The 22,352-nt window shown below is 41.8% G+C and overlaps 1 protein-coding gene across 1 annotated transcript in view; it reads left to right on the top strand.

Annotated features, from left to right (window-relative positions):
* Positions 1–22,352, top strand: part of IGF2R (insulin like growth factor 2 receptor) — a 91,150-nt gene that overhangs the window by 34,463 nt on the left and 34,335 nt on the right. Inside the window, exons 15-29 of the mRNA XM_065588914.1 lie at positions 1,014–1,148; positions 1,714–1,864; positions 2,686–2,863; positions 3,623–3,738; positions 7,113–7,275; positions 9,641–9,820; positions 11,058–11,159; positions 12,092–12,193; positions 12,811–12,988; positions 14,916–15,083; positions 16,892–17,035; positions 18,412–18,590; positions 19,063–19,150; positions 20,722–20,934; positions 21,870–22,000. Of these exons, the coding sequence (XP_065444986.1) occupies positions 1,014–1,148; positions 1,714–1,864; positions 2,686–2,863; positions 3,623–3,738; positions 7,113–7,275; positions 9,641–9,820; positions 11,058–11,159; positions 12,092–12,193; positions 12,811–12,988; positions 14,916–15,083; positions 16,892–17,035; positions 18,412–18,590; positions 19,063–19,150; positions 20,722–20,934; positions 21,870–22,000 (2,228 nt within the window). The remainder of the gene's footprint in view (positions 1–1,013; positions 1,149–1,713; positions 1,865–2,685; positions 2,864–3,622; positions 3,739–7,112; positions 7,276–9,640; positions 9,821–11,057; positions 11,160–12,091; positions 12,194–12,810; positions 12,989–14,915; positions 15,084–16,891; positions 17,036–18,411; positions 18,591–19,062; positions 19,151–20,721; positions 20,935–21,869; positions 22,001–22,352) is intronic.

A 22,352-nucleotide genomic window follows, 5' to 3' on the forward strand; every position in this document is an offset into this window, starting at 1 on the left:
CTAGTGACAAAACTGCTAAATTGGCAACACTGGATGGAAGACAGATGTGAGGAGGTGGGAGCTGCAGGGGTGGGGAAGGAATCGGATTAACTGTGGGAACGAGGAAGATGCCAAGGGGAACTGGGGTTAAGCAGGGAGGAGGGCAAGGGAGAGAACAAGTGGGCATTGGGGTAGGGAGAGTAGGGGAGACTTTGGGGATGAGGGCAGAGGGATATTGGGGCTAGGGTCATGGTCGGGACTGAGGGCACAGGGATACTGGTTGTCAAGGAAGAATAGGTAACTGGTGGTAGGAGGGCTCCGGGAGTTGTGGTCAGCAGGAGGAGTGGCAGTGGAGGGAGCCCGGACAGCAGGCAAGTGGGCTCCGTGCAGGTTGGCTGAAGGGTCCCTGCTCCCTCAGAGGGGATCTGTGTAGCTCTTCCGGTGGGGAGGTAGCGCTGGGCTTTCTGTATCTGGAGGGGCAGATCTTGGTGTGAGGGGCTCAGGCGGTCTGGAAGGTGCCTAGTGAGAGTCAAAGGAGAGATGGAGGCTGAGCAGGGTCTGAACTCTGGGGTGGGAGGGGTCCTCCTGACCCCAGAAGTTCTAAGGCCCAGGCAGAGGGGTTGCAGAGTGAATGTCCCACCCCCTGCAGTGGTGGCACCCTTTATACACACAGCTTTGACTCTTACTACTTTTCCCTATAACAGACTTGTATCATGTCCATGTATCCTAGATTTAGCAAAGGAGAAATAGGATTACAACTTAAAACAAGTTATGTGGGGGAGAATCTTTAATCCAGTGTTTTTTTTGAAGAGGTGTTGTAAGTCATGGGGATATATTGTCAAAAAAAAGTACCCTTTTTAATTTGCCAGCTTCTGTATTCAATGGGAATAGGGAACTGATAGCTCAGCCATCTGAGGTTTGTCTGTTTCAGGCTATTTGCTACAAAGCTTGGCAGAAGGGGCTTGAAAACCAATAACAATTCAGCTCCATACTGTCCCTCTTTTTTTTGTTTTTGTTTTTTTTTTTAATGCCAGGTGACCTAGAAAGTGCCCCTGTCTTTAACTTGGAGAGTGATGAGTGTTTGTATGTGTTTGAGTGGTATACAGCTGCTGCCTGTGTCCTGTCTAAAACTGAAGGAGACAACTGCAGAGTCTCTGATGCTCAGGCAGGTATGTACCCAACTCCCACAGAGGATGGATTTGAGGGTTTTGTTAGTGGAGAAATCTCAAGCTTATGTGGACTTTCATATTTGACAACCTATTCCACATTTAATCATGTGTTGTTTTAAAATACATAAAATGATTATCTGAGGTATGTATAGTCACTCTTGCATTTGAAGCTTGAGCTACGAAACGAGTCATGTGGAAATGGCTGTTAGGTGCATGACTAGCTATATGCATCTGCAAATGCTCCACTTGCTTTTGCAATCATACATTTAATTTAGCCAGGCATCTTCATTCTTGAAGGTAGTAAAATGTACTTGACAGTTGTGCAAAAGCAATAACAAGAGTTCTTAACAGTATTTAGATTAGATTAGATTAAAAGACCTGTAAAATGTAAAAGCATCTGCTTTAGTCAAATGACACCTGTATTTATCTATTTGGTTTAGAAAATAAAGTATAGTTGTCTTGATGATGGGCCAAGAGCTTTCAGAAAGATGAGAAAAGGAAAAAAATTGAAAACAAATCTGAATATACTGAACAAGTGTGGTGTTTTTCATTTGCTTCTCACTAGGGTTTTCTTTTGACTTGTCACCTTTAACCAAGAAAAGCGGCAGCTATGTCGTTAACACAACCGATTATGATTTCTACATAAATATTTGTAGCAGTGTGCCAGAGGACCGTTGTCAGCCAAAATCAGCAGCAGCATGTCAAGTAGCAAAAAGGCAAGTATCGTCAGTCTCATGTAATCTCTAGTACTTGGTCAGTTGTTGTACATAGTGCATTAGGTGCCTGTCTCTAGATGTGGTCATGCAGTAACTAGCTTGCTGAAGTTAACTATGAAGTCCTGTAATTTTTTCAAACTTACTGGTAAAGGAGCTCTAAGCAATATGTAAAAATGTCTCCTTTCACAGCTCCCACTTGATGGCAGGGGGTGGGGGGAGAGAACCCTTGGAGATTTTAGTTATGAGAGTTATACTTTAATTTCACTTAAAGAGCAGTTCTGTTCTGAAAAGTGATTGTAAAAATAGCATTTTATTGTTCAATAACTGTTTCAATGGACCAAATTCTGTCCTCACTGAAAATGGCTAGGTTGGATAGGTGTGACCGAGGCCAGAATTTGGCTTGTAGAGTGGTTATGTATGTGTTTTTGTGAGAGCCCAGTTATGCTACTAGACTCCAGGTTCAGTTTGCAGGGCTAAAAGTTGGATAAAATCATCCCCCTCTACTTGTAAATGGAGAGGAGTTGCTCTGGAAGCCATAAAGCTACAATAAACCTGGATCCCCTCCTCCCATGTCATATATAGTCACTTTCAAAGAAGAACTTCACTTCAAAGAATAAGAGTATTACTCTCTATATACTAATGGTAATGTGGCTCAGAACTAGCATTTTGAAAACTTGGTTTCCCTCCAAGGCTTCTTAAATTTACATCAGTTATTTACTCTGTGTGGGTGCACACGCCCTAGCTTTTAAGTGGTGTCTTATGAGTTCAGTTAGCATTTGATTTAAATAAATTTTTTTCAAGCTGTGTGTTTGCCTTTTTAGCAAGGATCATACCTGGAGTCTAGGAGAACCCAGTTCCAAACTTTCCTATTACGATGGAATGATTCAGTTGACCTACAAAAATGGTACAACCTACAACAATGAGAAGAAAACACAGCGATCTACCCTTATAACTTTCCTTTGTGATTATGAAGCTGGAATAGGTCAGCCTGAATACCAGGTAAGAACTTCCAAATGACCAAGAGGGCGTGGGCAGAAACCCCTAAATTTCAAGGATCTCAGATTCTCAGCTGCATTGTGTCTGTGTGAAACCTGTGTAAAACAAAGGAGAGTCCAAACTCCCAGCAGCTGCAGCGGGGATTCTGATAAAAGGCATTTTGAATTATTATTGCAGAGCATCTGCCTCTGGTTACAGTCATAACTTCAAGAGCGGCAAAAGCTGTGTTTGGCATTCTGAGCAACAGCAGGGTGTTTGCCCTGATCTGGCTAACTTCCAGCTTGAATAATTACGTTCTGCTTCTGTGCCAAACAACTGTGGTTATTGGAGCCGCACCCATACCTTATATTCTTCTGTAGTTTTCTTTGGATAAAAGTATAGTTGGCCATTGTGCAGCTGAGGAGGCTGCATCCCAGTGACTGAAGCTACATGCAGGAGTAACTTGTTAAAGTGCTGTGGAATCCTGTGGCGTGAAAGATGCTAGATGAATGAAGAGATCAAGTTTTGATAACTGAACTGGGGAAAAATACACAATTGAGAGGATGACAACAGACAGGAGAGCTACAGAAATCAGCAAGCTGTGGATCCCGAATTTTTGCATCCTAAGAGAGCATAGGTTGGCTATTCCCCATGTATAAGGGAACAGGCCCATTTTACCCAAGTTAAAAGGCATATCAGTTCATAATATTCTTAGAAGCCATACTTTTGTGACCTATTCTGCAGTCTGTTTGTGACTGTCTTCCTATGATTCTGGTAACTTAGGTAGAAGACAATTACACATACAACTTTAAATGGTACACTAAATATGCCTGTCCAGAGATGCCATTGGAATGTGTTGTGACTGATCCCAACACCATGGAACAATATGATTTATCAAGGTAAGAGAAAAGTAAATAGATTCATAACTGCAGAACAAAACCTGCATGTAAAAACAAATGTTCTATCTAGCAAAGTCTCACTGTAAATTAATTTGGTGTCTGCTGCATAGACAATGTTGGAAACCAACGATCATTCTTGACAATCTTGACAATCTTGAATTGTAAAGGACTAGCAAAAATGAAGGAAAAAGCATATCCCTTTTTTTAGGAGGTACACTGCTGTGCCTGTCAGAGTTGTAAATTGATTAGTGTCCTGCATTGTTTTGTTTGGCTGGCTTTGATAGCGAAAATGGTTGTGCAATCAGAACCTTAGTATCAGAGGGGTAGCCATGATAGTCTGGATCTGTAAAAAGCAACAGAGTCCTGTGGCTCCTTAGAGACTAACAGATGTATTGGAGCATAAGCTTTCGTGGGTGAATACCCACTGCATCTGACGCATGTAATGGAAATTTCCAGAGGCAAGTATAAATATGCAGGCAAGAATCAGTGTGGAGATAACGAGGTTAATTCCATCAGGGAGGGTGAGGTCCTCTGTTAGCAGTTGAGGTGTGAACACCACCAAGGGAGGCGAAACTGCTTTTGTAGTTGGCTAGCCATTCACAGTCTTTGTTTAATCCTGATCTGATGGTGTCAAATTTGCAGATGAACTGAAGCTCAGCAGTTTCTCTTGGGAGTCTGGTCCTGAAGTTGTTTTGCTGTAAGATGGCTACCTTTACATCTGCTATTGTGTGGCCAGGGAGGTTGAAGTGTTCTCCTACAGGTTTTTGTATATTGCCATTCCTGATATCTGACTTGTGTCCATTTATCCTTTTACGTAGCGACTGTCCAGTTTGGCCAATGTATATAGCAGAGGGGCATTGCTGGCACATGATGGCATATATAACATTGGTGGACGTGCAGGTGAATGAACCAGTGATGTTGTAGCTGATCTGGTTAGGTCCTGTGATGGTGTTGCTGGTGTCGATATGTGGGCAGAGCTGGCATTGAGGTTTGTTGCATGGATTGGTTTCTGAGTTAGAGTTATGGTGCGGTATGTGGTTGCTGGTGAGAATATGTTTAAGGTTGGCAGGTTGTCTGTGGGTGAGGACTGGCCAGCCTCCCACGGTCTGTGAAAATGAGGGATCATTGTCCAGGTTGTAGATCACTGATGATGCGTTGGAGAGGTTTAAGCTGAGGACTATAGGTGACGGCCAGTGGAGTTCTGTTGGTTTCTTTCTTGGGCTTGTCTTGTAGCAGGAGACTTCTTGGTACATGTCTGGCTCTGTTGATTTGTTTCCTTATTTCCTTGTCTGGATATCATAGTTTTGAGAATGCTTGGTGAAAATCTTGTAGGTGTTGGCCTCTGTCTGAGGGGTTGGAGCAGATGCGGTTGTACCTCAGCGCTTGGCTGTAGACGATGGATCGTGTGATGTGTCCGGGGTGGAAGCTGGAGGCATGAAGGTAGGCATAGCGGTCGGTGGGTTTTCAGTATAGGGTGTTGTTAACGTGACCATCACTTATTTGTACTGTGGTGTCTAGGAAGTGGACCTCCCATGTAGATTGGTCCAGGCTGAGGTTGATGGTGGGGTGGAAGCTGTTGAAATCGTGGTGGAATCCTTCCAGAGTCTCCTTCTCATGGGTCCAGATGATGAAGATGTCATCAATGTAGCGTAGGTAGAGAAGGGGCGTGAGTGGACGAAAGCTGAGGAAGCGTTGTTCCAGGTCAGCCATAAAAATGTTGGCATATTGTGGGGCCATGCGGGTGCCCATGGCGGTGCCACTGGTCTGGAGGTATATATTGTCACCAAACTTGAAATAATTGTGCGTGAGGATAAAGTCTCAGAGCTCAGCAACAAGTTGTGTGTGTCATCATCAGGGATACTGTTCCTGACAGCTTGTATTCCATCTGTGTTTGGGATGTTTGTTTAAAGAGCCTCCGCATCCATGGGGCTACGATGGTGTTTTCTGGGAGATCACCAATGCATTGCAGTTTTCTCAGGAAATCAGTGGTGTCACGGAGATAGCTGGGAGTGCTGGTGGCATAGGGTCTGAGCAGAGAGTCCACATATCCGGATAGTCCGTCAGTGAGTGTGCCAATTCCAGAGATGATGGGGCATCCAGGATTTCCAGGTTTGTGGATCTTGGATAGTAGATAGAGCCCCGACCGGGGTTATTCTAAGGGTATGCTGATTTGTTCCTGTGTTAGTGTAGGGAGTGTCCTGAGTAGACGGTACAGTTTCTTAGTATATTCCTCAGTGGGATCTGAGGAAAGTGGCCTGTAGAATTTGGTATTGGAGAGCTGTCTGGCAGCCGCCTTCTGGTAGTCAGACCTGTTCATGATGACAACAGCACCTCTTTTGTCAGCCTCTTTGATGATAATGTCAGGGTTGTTTCTGAGGCTGTGGATGGCATTGCGTTCTGCAAGACTTAAGTTATGAGGCAAGCGATGTTGTGTTGCCATAATTTCTGCCTGTGCACATCGGCGGAAGCATTCTATGTATAGGTCCAAACTGTCATTTCGACCCTCAGGAGGAGTCCATGTGGAGTTTTTTCCTGTGTTGGTGGGAGGGTATCTGTATCAGTGCACTGTTCAGTGTTACCTTGAAAGTATTCTTTGAGTCGGAGGCGGCAAAAGTAGGCTTCCAGATCATCGCAGAACTGTAGCCTGTTCACGTGGGTGCTGGGGCAAAAAGAGTCCCTGAGATAGGACAGACTCTTCTGCTGGGTTAAGTGTGTAGCTGGATAAATTGACAATATTGCTGGGTGAGTTAGGGGTACCACTGTTGTGGCCCCATGTGGCAGGTAGGATTTTAGACAGCTTACAGTCCTTCTTCCTTTGTAAAGAGGTGAAGTGTGTAATGTAGATCTCCTGTCTTATTTTAGTAAAGTCCATTTGTGTGGAGGGTTGGTTATTTATGAAAGTCTCCAGGTTGGAGAGCTCTTTTTTGATGTTTTCCTGTTTGCTGTATAGGATGCTGATCAGGTTGTTCCTCAGTTTCTTTGATAGTGTATTGCATAATCTCTCACTGTGGTCTGTGCAGTATGTAGATAGCAATGGATTTTTCACCTTCAGTCCATTTGGTATGAAATCCGAACTTTGTCTCTTTGTTTTGTAGTCTGCAAACAAACACAGAAAGTGCAGTTAACTTTTAAGAAACATTCTGCAGCCAAACATTTACAACTTTAGTACTTTGTTTACTTCTGATTGTTACAATGATAATAGCAAATAAGGGAGAAGCCTGTATTTGCTGCTTCTGAAATAGCTGTTGCGTGGGTTTTTGAAGAATGGATTTTGCTTGCCTCTTCACAAATTATAATTGCTCTAGTTCTCTCCATTTCTAAGAGGAATGTGTATTGTAATTTAAGAATATAAATATTTCATTTTGGCAATTCAGTTTATCAAAATCCGAAGACAGAGGTGAAAACTGGTATGCCATGGACAACTCTGAACCAAATGAGCGCAGAAAGTATTACATAAATGTCTGCCGCCCTCTGGTTCCTGTTCCAGGGTGTGATCGATATGCTTCAGGCTGTCAGATGAAGTTTGAAAAAGATCATGTGAGTATCACTTCCACCCCAGCACCAAAAGTTAGTGCATCAAATGTTGTATATAGATCAAAGATCATTTTAAGTGCCTTCTGACTGTAGGAGGGTAAAAATAATGGCCTGTGGGTCCATAAGCATTAGCACAATCACTAGCAGGTCTTTCAGTAGAACTCTGATTTGTAGTTTAGTAGCTCTAGTAGTTAAGAGTCAAACTTGCCCTCACAAGTTTGTAATGCCAGATTTACTCAAGAGCAAAATTCTACCTTCCTTTAAACCACACAGTCACCTGAGGCTGGCATACTATAACTGTCTGTCTCCCATTCCTGTCACTCCTCAGTCACTTACCTTTCCTTGTGCACCTTATTGATTTGCAGCCAAAATCTACAATACATATTGTGGGGGTGGATAGCCTTATGCCTTAAACAAAGGGCATACAAGTAGGTCAAGAAACTCTGGCCTCTTTCTTCCTCTTCCCTGGGGGCAGAATCTCAAAATTCCCCCCCATAATCTAAATCTCACAGGCTTTTGTAAGTAGGAGCCTATGAGATTTTGGTCCACTCTTAAACGCTTCAGTTTATTTAACCAAATAATAATAGTAAAAAAAAAAAAAAAAAGGATGGGGAGCCTGGTGCTGGTGTGGAGACAGTGCAGCCAGTGTCACAGACAAGTCTCCTGAGCGTGTGTACCTGCAATCCACCGCAGGAACAAACGGCAACAGCAGGAACATACCAGGAAAAGTGAGGGGAGGTCCCCATCCACAAATTTGTCAATCACCCTCCTGCTTCCTGTTAAACTGTCAAATTTAACAGATTTCTGCTTCACATCTGCATTGTGAAGCAATTAACATGCCACAGAGCTTATACCCACTCTGGTGCAAGTTCTCCTACACAAACTGAGAGCCTCTTAAAATACTTTAACATGCTATTCACTCATCCACATCCTCTGGTCTTATTTTGTACATTACAGTGAACTGTGGTAGAGAAGGGTGTGAGAGTAAAAGCAAACAACAGCCTCTCCCTCTGAGCAGTTTCCTGGTGACCTGGGCTCTGATACTGCTGGTTTGTTTTTTGTGTGTGTTTTTGTTTGTTTCTTTGTTAGCTTTTTCCTGGGTAGACATACCTTAGTCTCTCTGTGCCTCAGTTCCCCACCTGGGAATGGGGAGAACTTCCTAAGTCCCGGGGGTGTAGACAATAAAATCCGTGACTGATTGTGAGGTGCTCAAATCTGATGGTGATGAGGGCAATATAAGTACCTAGATTGAGTGGGGAAAGATTTTGTTTAGCTGTAAATCTGGAAAAATTAATGTTTCAGCAGTGTTTCTCTGCAAGACCCTGTCTATGACTGATGGAGACAGATGGAATTCCTTTTGTGATCTCATGACTTAAAAACTACTTTCTCACAAGAGCTGCATTAGTTCTCTGTAGTTCTAAGAGTAAGAAATGGACACTGTCAGCTAAATCAGTAATCTATCCATTTCCAGAGCCTCACATTTGGATTTGCCTTGGTTTGCAAATGGAAATGAGTTTTTGGTAGTTACTGCCCCCTGATTGGTGGATAATTGTTCCCATCAGTCATCATACACAATTGGCAATCTCTATGCGGTGTGAGTCGGTTAGTAGAAACACCCTTGCTGCTTTGCGTCAAGATGGAGATACAGTAAGGAAACCTGCATCATAATCCATTGTCATCAGCCATTCACTTCCCTGGACATCAGAACTGCAGAGGATTGTTATTGTTGGCCCTGATGTCATATTGCATACCCAAAAATCTACTTTGGCTCTATCCTATGGAAACGTAGTGTGTCACTTGTTGGAAATGCCCTAATGTCCATGACTGCTTGGTCTCTCACAAGAGCAGTACAAACTGCAGAAGCATCAAATGTGAGATGAACGCTTTTACAAACTCTCTCTAAATCAGTGGCACCCAAATTCTGAGTCATGTACAATCCTTCTTAAAAGCTTGTTCAGTCTATTTACTTCACCACATCAAGTTCATGTGTGACAAGTGGTACACGTACCACAGTTTGAGAACCCCCCTGCTCTAAATCTTTTTGCTGAGCTGTAGTTAGCTGACAAACGGAGTGTTGCCTCTAAAGGTTTTGGGTAGCTTCTTCGACACCTTCCTGTAAACCAATATTATAGATAGAATTGATCTTGCTTTGATGGGATAATTTGAGGGATGGGGGAAGGTAGATTTCTTAACCTCTCAGTTGCTGTTTCACAATTAACTGCATCTTTAAGAAAAGGATATTACGGAATGTCACTTTGGCACAGCAAAGAACTCTGGGTATAGCTGAAAAGAGGAAGCTTGATTTTAGTTTGTTTATTTTTGAGAAGCAAGCGCTATTTCATTGACATCCTCTTTTCCTTCATTATAGGGTTCCTTTTCTGAAACCACTTCCATTAGTAACCTGGGGATTGCTAGCAAAGGCCTAGTAATTGAAGGATTTGGTCGAGTCCTCCTAACCTACACAAATGGTTCTGTGTGCATCAATGCTGATGGGAAGAGGACCTCCTATACAACCATAATCCATTTTACCTGCTCCAAGGGCACTCTTGTAAGGATGGAAACGCTTTTAGTAGTCTGCTCATTGTATTAATGTTCTCTGAGGCTTCGTATGGGGTGCAGAAGCAGTGTCCTACTGGAGACCTGTTGAAGACTGAATAGTGATTTTTCCCCCCCCCCTCCCTCCACCAATCACTGTAGTGCTTCAGAGATGTATCTAGAGCTGACTTACAATAAGTCTTGTTTGTTAACCAATTAAAAAAAAAAAAGACTAACAATTGAGAAGTTAATGGTCTGATCTGGAGGCCATATTTAAGACTGGCTCTCATACGACCCTAAAACGCATGAGAATTTACACACTTAACTCTACTGGTCTTAAATTATATATACATATTGCAAGTTCTCTAATGTGACCATAAGGAGAGGATAGATCCAAAATGTGGAAACTTATGTACTTTATAAGGCAACCAGATTTAACAGTTTCACTGTCTCTCTATGCTTTGTCATAAATGTATAACTGTTTCCCATTTGTTTATATCAAAGCTACAATTACCTAACTCCACATAAGCAAGGGAATTCAGATTTAAGGTAGAAAGCCCGGAATAATACTTGTTCTAGGTTTGTTCTTGCTGCACCCTAGGTGTTTGAAATATTGCATGACTCTGAGATCAGTGCATAACATTATCATGCTCAGAATCTTAGTACAAAGAACATATTTGTGTGGATTTTAGCACTTACTCTGCACTGCTTTGCTTTTGTGGGTAAGGTTGGACCTATAACACTCGATCACAGTAAACTTCTGAATATTTCTTATCTGAAATAGTTAAACTAACCCTCTAGTGCTTCATGGCCCTATTTACTCAATATTCCATAACAGTAACTGCTTGCTTACCATAATGGACTATGTGCCAAGTCCTGAAATTTATGAAACACAATTTTAATTGGCTTAGATAAGTGTATAAGTAGGACCTTTTTGTTAATGCAGGTCTTTAATACAATTAACTATTCAGTCTAAGCTGTTTGTTTGGTGTAGGCACCCTACATACTGAAAGTCTTGAACTCTTGGCAGGGGAAAAAGTACCACAAAGTGCATGTGCAGTAACGTTTTTCGTTTTTCTTCTTCTTTCCTTTTGAGCCAGATTCTCAATAAACTGAGAATTTGCCCCTGAACTCTTCTTGGCAATTTGCTATTTTAATAATTAGTAGTTTTGACATAAGATGAAACACAGATGCACTTGAAATTAGTCTTTTTAATTTTATGTTGTTCTCTTTGCAATTTGAATTTTCAGAATAGCAGCCCCAGGTTTATTGATAATCGAGAATGTGTTGTCACCTTTCTGTGGGAAACGGAAGCTGCTTGTCCAGTCACAACAACAAAAGATGAAACTCAGGTGAGAGTGGGGAGGGCTATTTTGTAGCCATTAAAAATTGTTCTTTGTGCTCTGTGCTTCTTGTTGTCCCTTTCCCTCACATTGTCTCCTGCAAAACTAGTTTTAGCAAAGTAGTTTTTAAAATTGATCCAGAGCTACTGAAAGGGGCCAGACTTAGAATACTCAAGAGTGAAGTCCTCTGTTAAGTGATCAATAGAGCAGGTAATCATGAGAAGCAGTAAGGCAATTTTCCCAAATGGCCCTACTAATATACTAGAATGTCGACTTATAAAAACCACTTACTTGCTATGATCATTGAATTGTTTGCTCCCCTACGGAGACCACCAACTGTATTGTATCTGTCTAGGGATTTATGCTCAGCTCATCACAGCTGCATCTGGATTTGTAAATACCTGTAGGGAGATCAGACTGATTTCACACTGGCAATTGAATAACCCTCAGATTTTTATGCACATCCTGGATTGGATCTAAATTAATGGCCATGTTGCAAAACATCTGCATGTCCTTCTATAATTTCATTGATGCGTTCTCTTCTCCCTCATTTAGTTCTCCTTAGTTGACTTTTCAGACTTGCTTTATAGAGCATTATGTTCAGTTGTACCAATATACCAGTGGTGCATGCTTTCTTGGGTAGCTTCACAAACAGTAAACGGGGATCTGTTCTTGCACCGCACTAAAGAATACAAATGTGTTATTGCTACTAGTCAGTCTAAATTAAATCTCAGTAAGCCCTTGCCCAAATTATGTTGTGCCCATCCTGGTCATTAAACATATTTTGTAAAGGTTAAATTTTTTTAAAGCTAAGTATGTAACTTCTCTTTAAAATAAATAAACTTTTTTTATATTTTATTTTATTTATCTATCTGCAGGTCCCTTCTTAAAATAACTAACCTCTTTCTTCCCCTCTCAACCCCACCTACTTTTTTTTTCAGTCCTGCTCTGTAAGAGATCCAAACAGTGGCTTTTTGTTCAACATGCAACCACTATCTTCAGAAAAAGGCTATATAACCAGTGGAATTGGGAAGAAATTTATGGTACTTCTTAATTTTTTATTTATTTATATATATATTTTTAAACGTACAAACTGCAGCTAGCCAAAGCTGTGTTCATGCCTTCTGGTCTTAGTTGGTAAAGTGGAAAGTTTGACTACTGATCCTATACTTTGTGCCAGTATCCTTATGAGTCAGCCAGGCAATGCCCTACTTTGGGAGAGGAGTTGAAGGCAGTTAAAATTTCTTCTCACCAGCCACTGAAGAAACTACTTGAGGAAAGAGTCAAACTGGCAATTGGTACACCTCGAAAGTAACTTTAAAATCATCTTTCTGATGCTGACAAAATTATAACACAAGTGTAGTTTTTGCTGGGTTTCTGGCTTTACTCCATTGTATGCTCCATTGTTTCTTTTGGATGGTGGTGGGGTGGTCAGAAACTGAGAAACTACCCTCTCTGTACTGATGTCAACATACATAAAGGAAGTAAGCAAGAACTAGGGTGAGTGCAGAAATGGGGAATTTAATTATCCTGTATAGATAGCCTCCGCTGCTTCTGGCCCACAGGAGGACTATGTTCTGACGTTGCTTTTATGTGGGAATGATTCTCGACGTTAATTCTTCAGGCAAGTTAACATTTTTCACATTTTAATTTTTTTTAGCTAAATATTTGTGGACCAGCACCAGATTGTGGTGGTGGTGGTCATGGAAAACCAGCTGGTGGATGTGAAGTAGAAGATCTAAAATCAGTGAGGATAGTAGGATTGGACAAAACCCTCTCTCTGTCCCCGGAAGGATTTCTAACTCTTACATATAGAGGCAATTTTGAGGTAAAATCAGGTGAGTTCAAAATCCTGTGGTACAGTTTCGATGAATTGGCGTTTGCTTTAGCTCTATGGTAGTGTTTTCATTCCCAGGCCCTGCTATTTGTGCACAAAATCTATCTGATAAATTCAGTGTTTAAAGCTGACTGAAAAACCCAAATTAATTTCTACAAAAACTTCAAAGGAAATGAGAATTTTTCATTCTGCAGAAAAGCTGAGTTAAGACTCTCAATTTTTTTGTGCAACAAATGTGTCAACATTTTCATAGTTTCTTTAAACCAAATGTTTTGGATTTAAGTTTACTTTCTTCTCAGTGTTTTTAACTTAATAAAAATCTGAAGAAACATCCCCTCCTCTCTGCCCCCTTCCCTCTTTCCCCCTCCTTCTCCCCCCCCCCCCCCCCGCCACACACACTGGAAGAGTGGGAAGGGGGATGGGGAAAACCGAAATGAAATAGTTTCAGTTTAAAACTAAAATCAAGTTATGATCTCTTTGGGCTTTTTTTTTTTTTTTTTTTTTTGCAAAACTGTGGCTGACCTGAATTATCCACAAGTTTTCAATTTGTTTGACAAACAACTTTTCAAACACTATGATCAGTAACTTTTAGCTCTAGGTGGCATACTGTCTTGAATGACTGCTCCTATTTCTTATGAAGACTAACTTTCTGAAGCTGAAACATGCTAAGGAAACTATTCACTTGTATGTCTGAACGTACTCAGTTTCTGGGTTCCGAGCTGGGAGACATGGAGTTTATTGGGAAGGGAATGTGGCTGTTTGAGAAAGGAGCACTGGGCAGGAAGGGTCGATGTACAGTCTTAAAACTAAGCATAATGCTTAAGTGATACTCCATAGATAGGTGAAGATCTGTCACCATGACAGTTGGCAACAAACATTATTGTTGCTGGGTGCCATATAAAATGGACAGCCTGCAATTATGAAGAGTAACTGGAAAGTTGATATCTGACATCATAATGTCAGAAATACTAAGTAAAGTTCAAGCTTCTTGGCACTGCTTCTTAAGGCCCTATGTAACTTAGGTTCTCTCTATTTGTCTGTTTTAGTGTGTCTTCTGTTCTCCTTTCACACCCAACCTACTGCACTCAGCAATGCCAGTATGGAGACTCCATTTGTCCTGTTTTTGCTTGGAAGTTACTCCATTGGAATAGGCCAAAAGAGTGCTGCAGTTTCTGATGCTGTAATTGTTTCCTTAATGTCTGAGCCAAGATCCTTGACTTTGCCTAGAAATCAGAGCTCACTTTTTCATGGATAACCTGTCAGCAACCATGGCAACAATATCTGATGCCTGAATAGTGATGGGGCATGTATATGTATGGACTGCTTTTTTTGTGGTCAGGGGTTCAAGGAGCACAGTTCTCACTGGGCATACACCTCTACCTCGATATAACGCTGTCCTCGGGAGCCAAAAAAATCTTACCGTGTTATAGGTGAAACCGCGTTATATCGAACTTGCTTTGATCCGCCAGAGTGCACAGCCCCGCCCCCTCAGAGCACTGCTTTACCGCGTTATATCAGAATTCGTGTTTTATATCAGGTCGCGTTATATTGGGGTAGAGGTGTACTTGTTTCTGAAATCCGCCTCAGCGGCCCATGATTTGATATGCTTCCTATGACAAGTCTGTTTAAACTGGGGTGTTTTTTGTTTTGTTTTTTACTCTAATTGGCAGTTGAATAATTCTGGCCCAGATCCTCTAAACGCTCCCTGTTTGGGAGTTTTGATTTGTAGTTCTAAACACTGCAGACCACAAGGTAGAATTTTTCTGACCGATTTTTAAGGTTTGCAGTTTGATTTAATGCAACAAATGGATATGTTGAGTTAGTAGAGTGACTGTTATTCTTAGAGTGCTCACTTTTCTTTAATCTGAGATTAGAAAACAAATTTCATTTGCACCCAACAGTAGAACATTTGCTATATCTTCACACAGGAGCATCCGACACTTTTACAGTGACTTTCATCTGCAATGACTCGTACCCTGGAGAACTTAAATTTGTGGATGAAGAAATAAACAGTGCACTGGGCATCCATAATACTTTCTTTGAGTTTCATACAGCCTTAGCCTGTGCCCCTGCTCCAGTAGACTGCCAGGTTACTGGTAAGTACACTGTTACTGTGGGGGTGTTCCATGAAATGCATATCAGGGAGGTGAGGGTAATTGAACGAAAGGTAAAGCTTTCTATGGAGATGGGTGAAAGTTTGAGTTAGGGTCAAAAATGTTTAAGAACTCGTCTTCAGGATAAGCGTCTAGATGAACTTTTCTAACCCTTATCAAAGGGGTAGCCGTGTTAGTCTGGATCTGTAAAAGCAACAGAGTCCTGTGGCACCCTATAGACCAACAGACATAGGAGCATGAGCTTTCGTGGATGAATACCCACTCAGTCAGAAGCGGCTCTCTTCACAACTGTTAATCCCATTAGAAGCCTAAAAATGGAAGGTTCCTCTGTTGCATGCCAGTGGTGTCTCATGTTCCTAGGGTACTAGACTTTCCCTCTTCTTAGACTGCATAGAAGCCTTAGTTTTAGGAGAAAGCTAGGAACTAATTGAGTTTGCAAATAGATGTATATGAAATTTTGACCCTACCAAGCTTGATAGCTGTCTTTTGACAACCACTCTATTTTTTAGTCTGCACTGGAAAGAGTCAGCTGTATGGTCACTTGCATGTGTCTGTATGTCATGCAGCTAGGTCTGAATAATAATATTCGTCACCCCGAACTAGAGGATGTCGACAACCTGTTTGTATTGATGGGGCCATAGTATGGCTCCAAAGACCAGTTGGGGAAGAATGACACTTACTGCACTAACCACAGGGCCATTTGCCTGATTGTGCTGGTTGAACTGCACGTTATTGCTGTAGCTGGCGAGCTGCTTCCCACTATGCAACGTGGTTCTTCTCAAAGTCGTGGACCCCCACCCTTATGGCCTGGCACCATGCAATATGGTCAGTTGCCAGTCTCTCGAAGATTCTGTCTGAAATACTCACTTTGTGCAGACTCTGTTTCAGCTTCTTTTGAAGCATTTCATCCACCCTCCACTTAGTTATCAGAGCTTAATTCAGAAAACAGAATTTGTTTTGATTGATGGGTCTCAGGCATACAACTTACATAACCAGTCCATCAGAGTGTCCATATCAGTTGGATGCAAAGCAAATAACTCTTGATACCAACTGAACCAGCTTTTGACAAGACTTCCATGTTGGATGCTGGACCTGCCATTTGATGCATAGCTGTCATTGTAGGTGTTGCAAATAGAAACTGTCAAGATTTTTAACGTGCTGTTCATAATAGGTCCATGTTTCACACCCGTAGAGCATTAATCCTTATACCCATAGAGCTGTGAGAACAACAGCATTATGCCCTTTGATTTGTCTGTAGACAGATTCTATGTTGCTTCCAGATTCAGTGATAAAAGCGACCACATGCGGCAGTATTAAGTCTATATACTGTTCATTTGGAAGGCTATGCCAAGGGAAAAAATTTGCTTGGGGAGAGAGACAAGCTTTCCAGCTTACACAAAGATGACCTGAAGAAGAGCTCTGTGTAAGCTGGAAAGCTTGTGTGTCTCACCAACAGAAGTTGGTCCACTAAAAGATATTACCTCACACACTTTTGTCTCTCATATGTCCTGGGACCAACATGGCTACAGCAATACTGCATGCAGTTTGGTATAACCGAGCCAGTGTTTTTGGCTGGCCAGCTAGCTTTTCATGAACCTTCTGCAGGGTTCCTATGGATCAGTTTGTGAACTGCTGCCTTAATTAATAAATTCATATTGGTAATGAGACTTAGTATGTATTGAGGAGCCATCTAACCTTGTAACAAGAACATGACAAAGAAGGTCAGGGTTTTTAATATACAATACCATATATATCCCCTCAATTTATTGTACATCCCAAATACATTTCAGACTCAGCTGGCAATGAGTATGATCTAAGTGACTTGAGCAAAGAGGGAGAGCCCTGGATCGCTGTAGATACTTCAAAAGATGCAAAAACAAGAACTTTCTATTTGAATGTTTGCAAGCCTCTACCTTATGTGCCCGGATGCCCTGGTAAGCTGATAGTGGTGCATTAAAATGCTCTCTTCCTAGCTTGTGGTTTATGACTTAACTACTGATTTAAGTAATTTTTATGAAGTAAAGAATTGATATTTATCTCTTTGTTATGTTTATTTTAGGATTGAACCAGTTTCCTGTTAGTACATGCTATAGCAAAGGCGGTAGCCATAAATATATTAAAAAAAACAAAAAAAAAAGCCCCTTCTGTTTATCTTAATGTGGTAAGACAACTTGCTGGAAACACAATCATGAATAAATAAACTTAGCAAGGTGCATTTTCAGTCTACTTTGTTTTGTTAGACAATAAAGTTCTGAATAAAATGTGCTGTCTGTTTCAGATGAACTGGTGACTCTTTTTATATAGTTGATCCCTGACCAGTTCACTCTTTGATATGAGCTGCTGCATTTTTTGACCCACTCCTTTTAAAAAAAAAAAAAAATTACCATATATACTCGATCATAAGCCGGTTCGTTTATAAGCGGACCCCCCCAAGATGGAGAAGTAAAAATGGAAAATTTGTATAACCCGTTGATAAGCCGACCCTATAATTCAGGGGTCAGCAAACTTTGGCTCCCGGGCCATCAGGATAAGCCACTGGTGGGCCGAGATGGTTTGTTTATCTTGAGCGTCCACAGGCACGGAGGTAAACCTAAGTAAACAAAGTGTCCCAGCACGCCAGCTGCTTATCCTGACGGACTGGGACAGCAACTGGTGGGGAATTTTTTTTTGTGGGGGGGGGGGGGAGAGAAGCTGGGAGTCAGGGGAGTAACCCCTGTGACCACCCCCCACATGACCCCACCCCTAGCCAGGGACCCTCACACTCTCCCCATACCATCCCTTCCTACCTTATCTGGGGAGGGCCAGGGGAGGATGTCTCTGGCCTGGCTGGCATGGCCGCAGCCTGCTCCAGCAGGCCAGACCAGGCAGCGCGGCCGCAGAATGTTCCAGCGGGCTGGGCTGGAGAGCGTGGCCGCAGTGTGTTCTGGCACCCAGGCGGCATGGCTACTGCCTGCTCTGGGGGCCAGGGCCAAGCGGCACGGCTGCAGCCTACGAGCCCCGGGCTGCAGCTGCTTCGGAGACTGCAGGGGAGAGCAGCGTGGCAAGAAGTGGAGAGACTCTGGCCCCGCCTCTTCCCTTCTGGCTCTGCTGTCTGGGCTGCCTCTCCTTGCTCCCTCTGTTGGGAGAAGGGGCTGTGTCCCACCTCTCCCTCTCTATACCCGTTCATAAGCCGACCCCCGTCTCTGGTGCTTCCCTTTTTTACTAAAAAAAAATTGGGCCTATGAACAAGTATATATGGTATGTCTACATAAGTGGAGTTTTCTGTAATGAAAATGCAACATGCTTGACATAAAATTTCCTATTCCTGCAGGTGGTGCAATAGGATCTTGTGTGAAATCTGCTGATAAAGGCCAGAACCTTGGTGTTATTCAGATAAGTCCTCAAGCTGCTACTGATGGGTCTCTTAGTATTATTTACTTGAATGGTGACACATGCAAAGATAAACAGCGCTATTCTACACGTATCCTCTTTGAGTGTGATCAAACCCTAGTAAGTGTGTGTGTGTGTATTGATTTTATATAAAATTCAAATCCTAGTAATAGGTCAGTCTTATGGCATGTAACAAAATGTATTTTATTTCTCCATTCCAGAAAAAAAAAACATAATTGGGGCCTCTAAATTTTGCTTACGGTTAGGGTTTTAGCAATGTTTTTCAGTATACTCTAATAACCAGAAAAGGGAAAATAACATTTTCATCGGCTTTTATTGAATAAAGTTTTATGCTGTGCAATACTAGACTCCCCATTATTACTCAATAAAAGTGGCTTTGTTCAGGGACCTGATTCGTAGGATTAAAAGTACTGGCATTAGATGCGAGTCTGCTTGAATTCAATCTCCATGAGTTAGAAATATACTTTGATTTTGTTTGTTTATAAAATGCATTTATCTTCTCCCCTCTCACTGCTTACCCAGAAAGAGAAACCTTAAATATTCGAATAATCCCCATGTGTTTGTATTGTAGGGATCACCTGTGTTTCAGCATGAGGATGGTTGTGAATTTGTGTTTATCTGGAGAACGTTGGCAGCCTGTCCTGTCCACAGAGCAGAAGGTAAAAAAAAGTCTCTAAACTGGAATTAAATATGAAATGTAATCTTATTCCTTACTATTACAACAGTTTTGTACACAATGCTTTTGTGAAAATAGTTATGTAATTGCTCCTTCATACTCAATCTCAGCGCACTAAAGGCTCATCTTGGTTATGAAGAGAGAACTTTTAGTATCTGAAAAATCCACTGACCTGTGATGGTGACAAAGAAACAAGTGGTGTACTTTTATGGTACACTGTGCTTCATGAAAGGCACAAAGTGTAACCCTGGGGTAGGGTGTGGCAGCACAGGTTTCTGACCCAGGCTCGTAAGCTTAGCTGTCATACTAGTGGGGGCTGGGTACATTTTTATTTCAAGCTCTAATGTTAAATGTCCTGGCTTCCAAAGAAGCCGTCTGGTAACTTCTGTGTGCCATTGCGATCCTGAACTCTTAGTTTTTCTCTGTTTTAAATTGCCAGTGATGTATAAGGAAAAATCAGAAGTTTTGTTATAAAAGTACTCTGAACCATTATTATTACTCTTGATAATGCCGTAGGATCAGTACTGCTGCAAAGGCCAATCTCATTAAATTTACCTTTATTTGGGCCCTAGTAAGCTTGGTGGTGTGTGGCGGGAATAGCTCGAAATATACGGTGATGATTGTCAACACACAGGTGTCTTGGTTTGATTAAAATCTGTGTTTAAAAATGTGGCACTAGAACCTTAGCTGGTGTAAATCAGTGTAGTTCCATCCATTGAAGGCAGTGAAGCTACACTGATCTTACACCAGCTTAAGGTTTGGCTCTTCAAGTTGCAGTTTAACTCACAACTACTCTAGTTCTTACATTTAAGTAAAGCTGTGATGTACAGATAAAATATGTAAGTGTACATTGTGCTGTCTGAACATAGGTCTGATCTGCAGTGGCAATTCCTGAGTTGTCTTAGTCCAGTATTGTCACCCGATGCTTAGAGAAAGGTGCAAGAGCTCTGCACTAGGCAGCAGTGGGTTAAGGTGCCCATCCAAAACTGCTCTTCTCCTTGCTATCTCACTACTCATTCTCTATTTGCAGATCATTAATAAATAAAGGTCCTGGACCTGGCACTCCTCCGCTTTTAACCTTTTGGCATGATGAAAGTTGACTATTTAATCCTGCTCTATCCTGCTTCCTAGACAGTTTTTGATCCATGGCCATATTTTGCCTCATGAGTCTATTTTTGAATATTGCTTTAAAACAGTGAATATTATAAGTTTTTATCTAACAATTTTAAGAGGTTATTAAAAATTGTTGAGTTTTTCCTCTTAATTGTCATTAAAAGCTAAATAAGAGTGGATCTCTTAAGAGGCTTCTCATGTGATCAACAGAAATGAGTTGCTTTAACTGAAGTGGCCTTCCAATAAAGTTTGGAGCAAAATTTACTCTAGGGTTCTTAGGAGTGATGGGCAGGAGGCTGCCTAATAAGGACTGTCCTTTGTGCAGGTTTGACTCTGCAGCTGTGAGTATGTATAACTCTCTCGGAGTGTATATTGCAAAGCTTGTGTTTAGCTGTGTTAATTTATTTGCAATTTAAGCCTTCTGTTAACTTTGATTTAAAGGAGAGAACTGTCAAGTGAAAGATCCAAGGTACGGTTTTGTGTATGATCTGAGGCCTCTTTCTGGGATGGAGAAGAAAGTGAGTACAGATGAATATGACTACTATTTCAGAGTCTGTGAGAGAATAACGGAAGACTGCCCTCAGCCGAATCATCAGAGCAATGTGTCATCATGCCAAGTAAAGAAGCAAGACCAGTCTCTTAGAAAAGTAGCAGGTATAGTAGTTGTTGGATTTAGTGAGAGGAGTTGGGAGGGGGTTGCTGTGTCACTCTGGAAGTGAGTGCAGCTTTTCAGTGCTTTGTGCTTTACTGTGCATCTCCCAGAGGTAAAGAACCACTGCCAAGCAGATATAAAGTAGTAAAACATCATTTAAGGAGCAGCTCCTACTTCTGTGTTCCCTAAAATGGCTTCTGTATAACTAGAAGCTGTCCTTACCATCTCTCTTTCTGACTCTAGTCAATGATGCCCCAAATCCAGTTGTCAGCTTTGAATAAGTCCTGTACTGCCACTCAACTGTAGGGTACAGACCTCAGTGAATCAGTAGCTCGGGTTGGGAGCGACTGAGAGCACTGCATCTGCTGGAGCGGCTTTCTATGAATCTTCATTGGCTAATGCACAAGTGTCAATGACCGACTGTGGGGGAGCAGAGTCCCTTCTCTTACTGGAGGCTGTTTTTAATGTGGTGCTTTGAGGGGGGTTAAGGGGCAGATGAGGTGGCTACATCGGCTGGCAAATGGAGAACTGTGGCTTCAGTGAAAATGTCAGGATGATTTCAGAGTAGAGAGAAGAACCTGTGCACATTCTGTCATCTAACTGGCAATGGTGGTAAAGACATTGCAGAAGAGCACACGAGGCCTCCAACTATGGCAGTCTTTCTGCATAGAAATTTTCTTTCACAGCTAAGATTGAGTTATTCGATGTAGCTAAAAAACCTAATATCACCAGAAACCTGTAACTTCTCTGTCGTGATCTGAGACCATATTAGCAGAAATGTATCCTTTTTTAAATTACTGCCCCTTACCTAGTCCTTGTGGCCTGCTGGCAGAAGTATTGACTAGAACTGTGCAAATGTACTGGATTAGCTTTCTGTAGTTGGATTCAAGTAGTAATTTGCTTCTATTTCAGCTGTTTTTTCTATCTAATTTAAAAGGTTTGTATACTGAGAAGCTGACCTTTGAAAATGGATTAATAAAAATCAACTATACCAGTGGAGAGAGATGCCACAAAATATATGAACGCTCAACTGCCATATTTTTTTACTGTGATCATCACACTCTGGAGGTTAGTCTATCTTTTGTACACTGAGAAAAGTCTTCGGGAGCTGCAGAAAAAATAGTTTCTGAAATTCTCCTCATGAGTTACCATACTCAGAGGGCTGGGGAGACGAGTATAAGGAAAACTATGCATCTTGTTGTTAAAGGAGGATTACATGTTTCTTGAAATACCTCTCACTGCTTCCTTCCCCCGCCCCCGCCCCCGCCCCGACTGAGTTAAATTATTTTGTTCTCCTCCTTAGTTTTGGGATAATGTAGCTAGATAGAAAATGCATCAGCAACTAAATGAAGGGCACCCTGATGTGGCATCTGGATGTCTGCCTGGCATGATGTGGGGACCTCAGGGAAATCTCCAGCAC

This window comes from Chrysemys picta, chromosome 3 (genome assembly GCF_011386835.1).
Source record: "Chrysemys picta bellii isolate R12L10 chromosome 3, ASM1138683v2, whole genome shotgun sequence".
NCBI lineage: Eukaryota > Metazoa > Chordata > Testudines > Emydidae > Chrysemys > Chrysemys picta.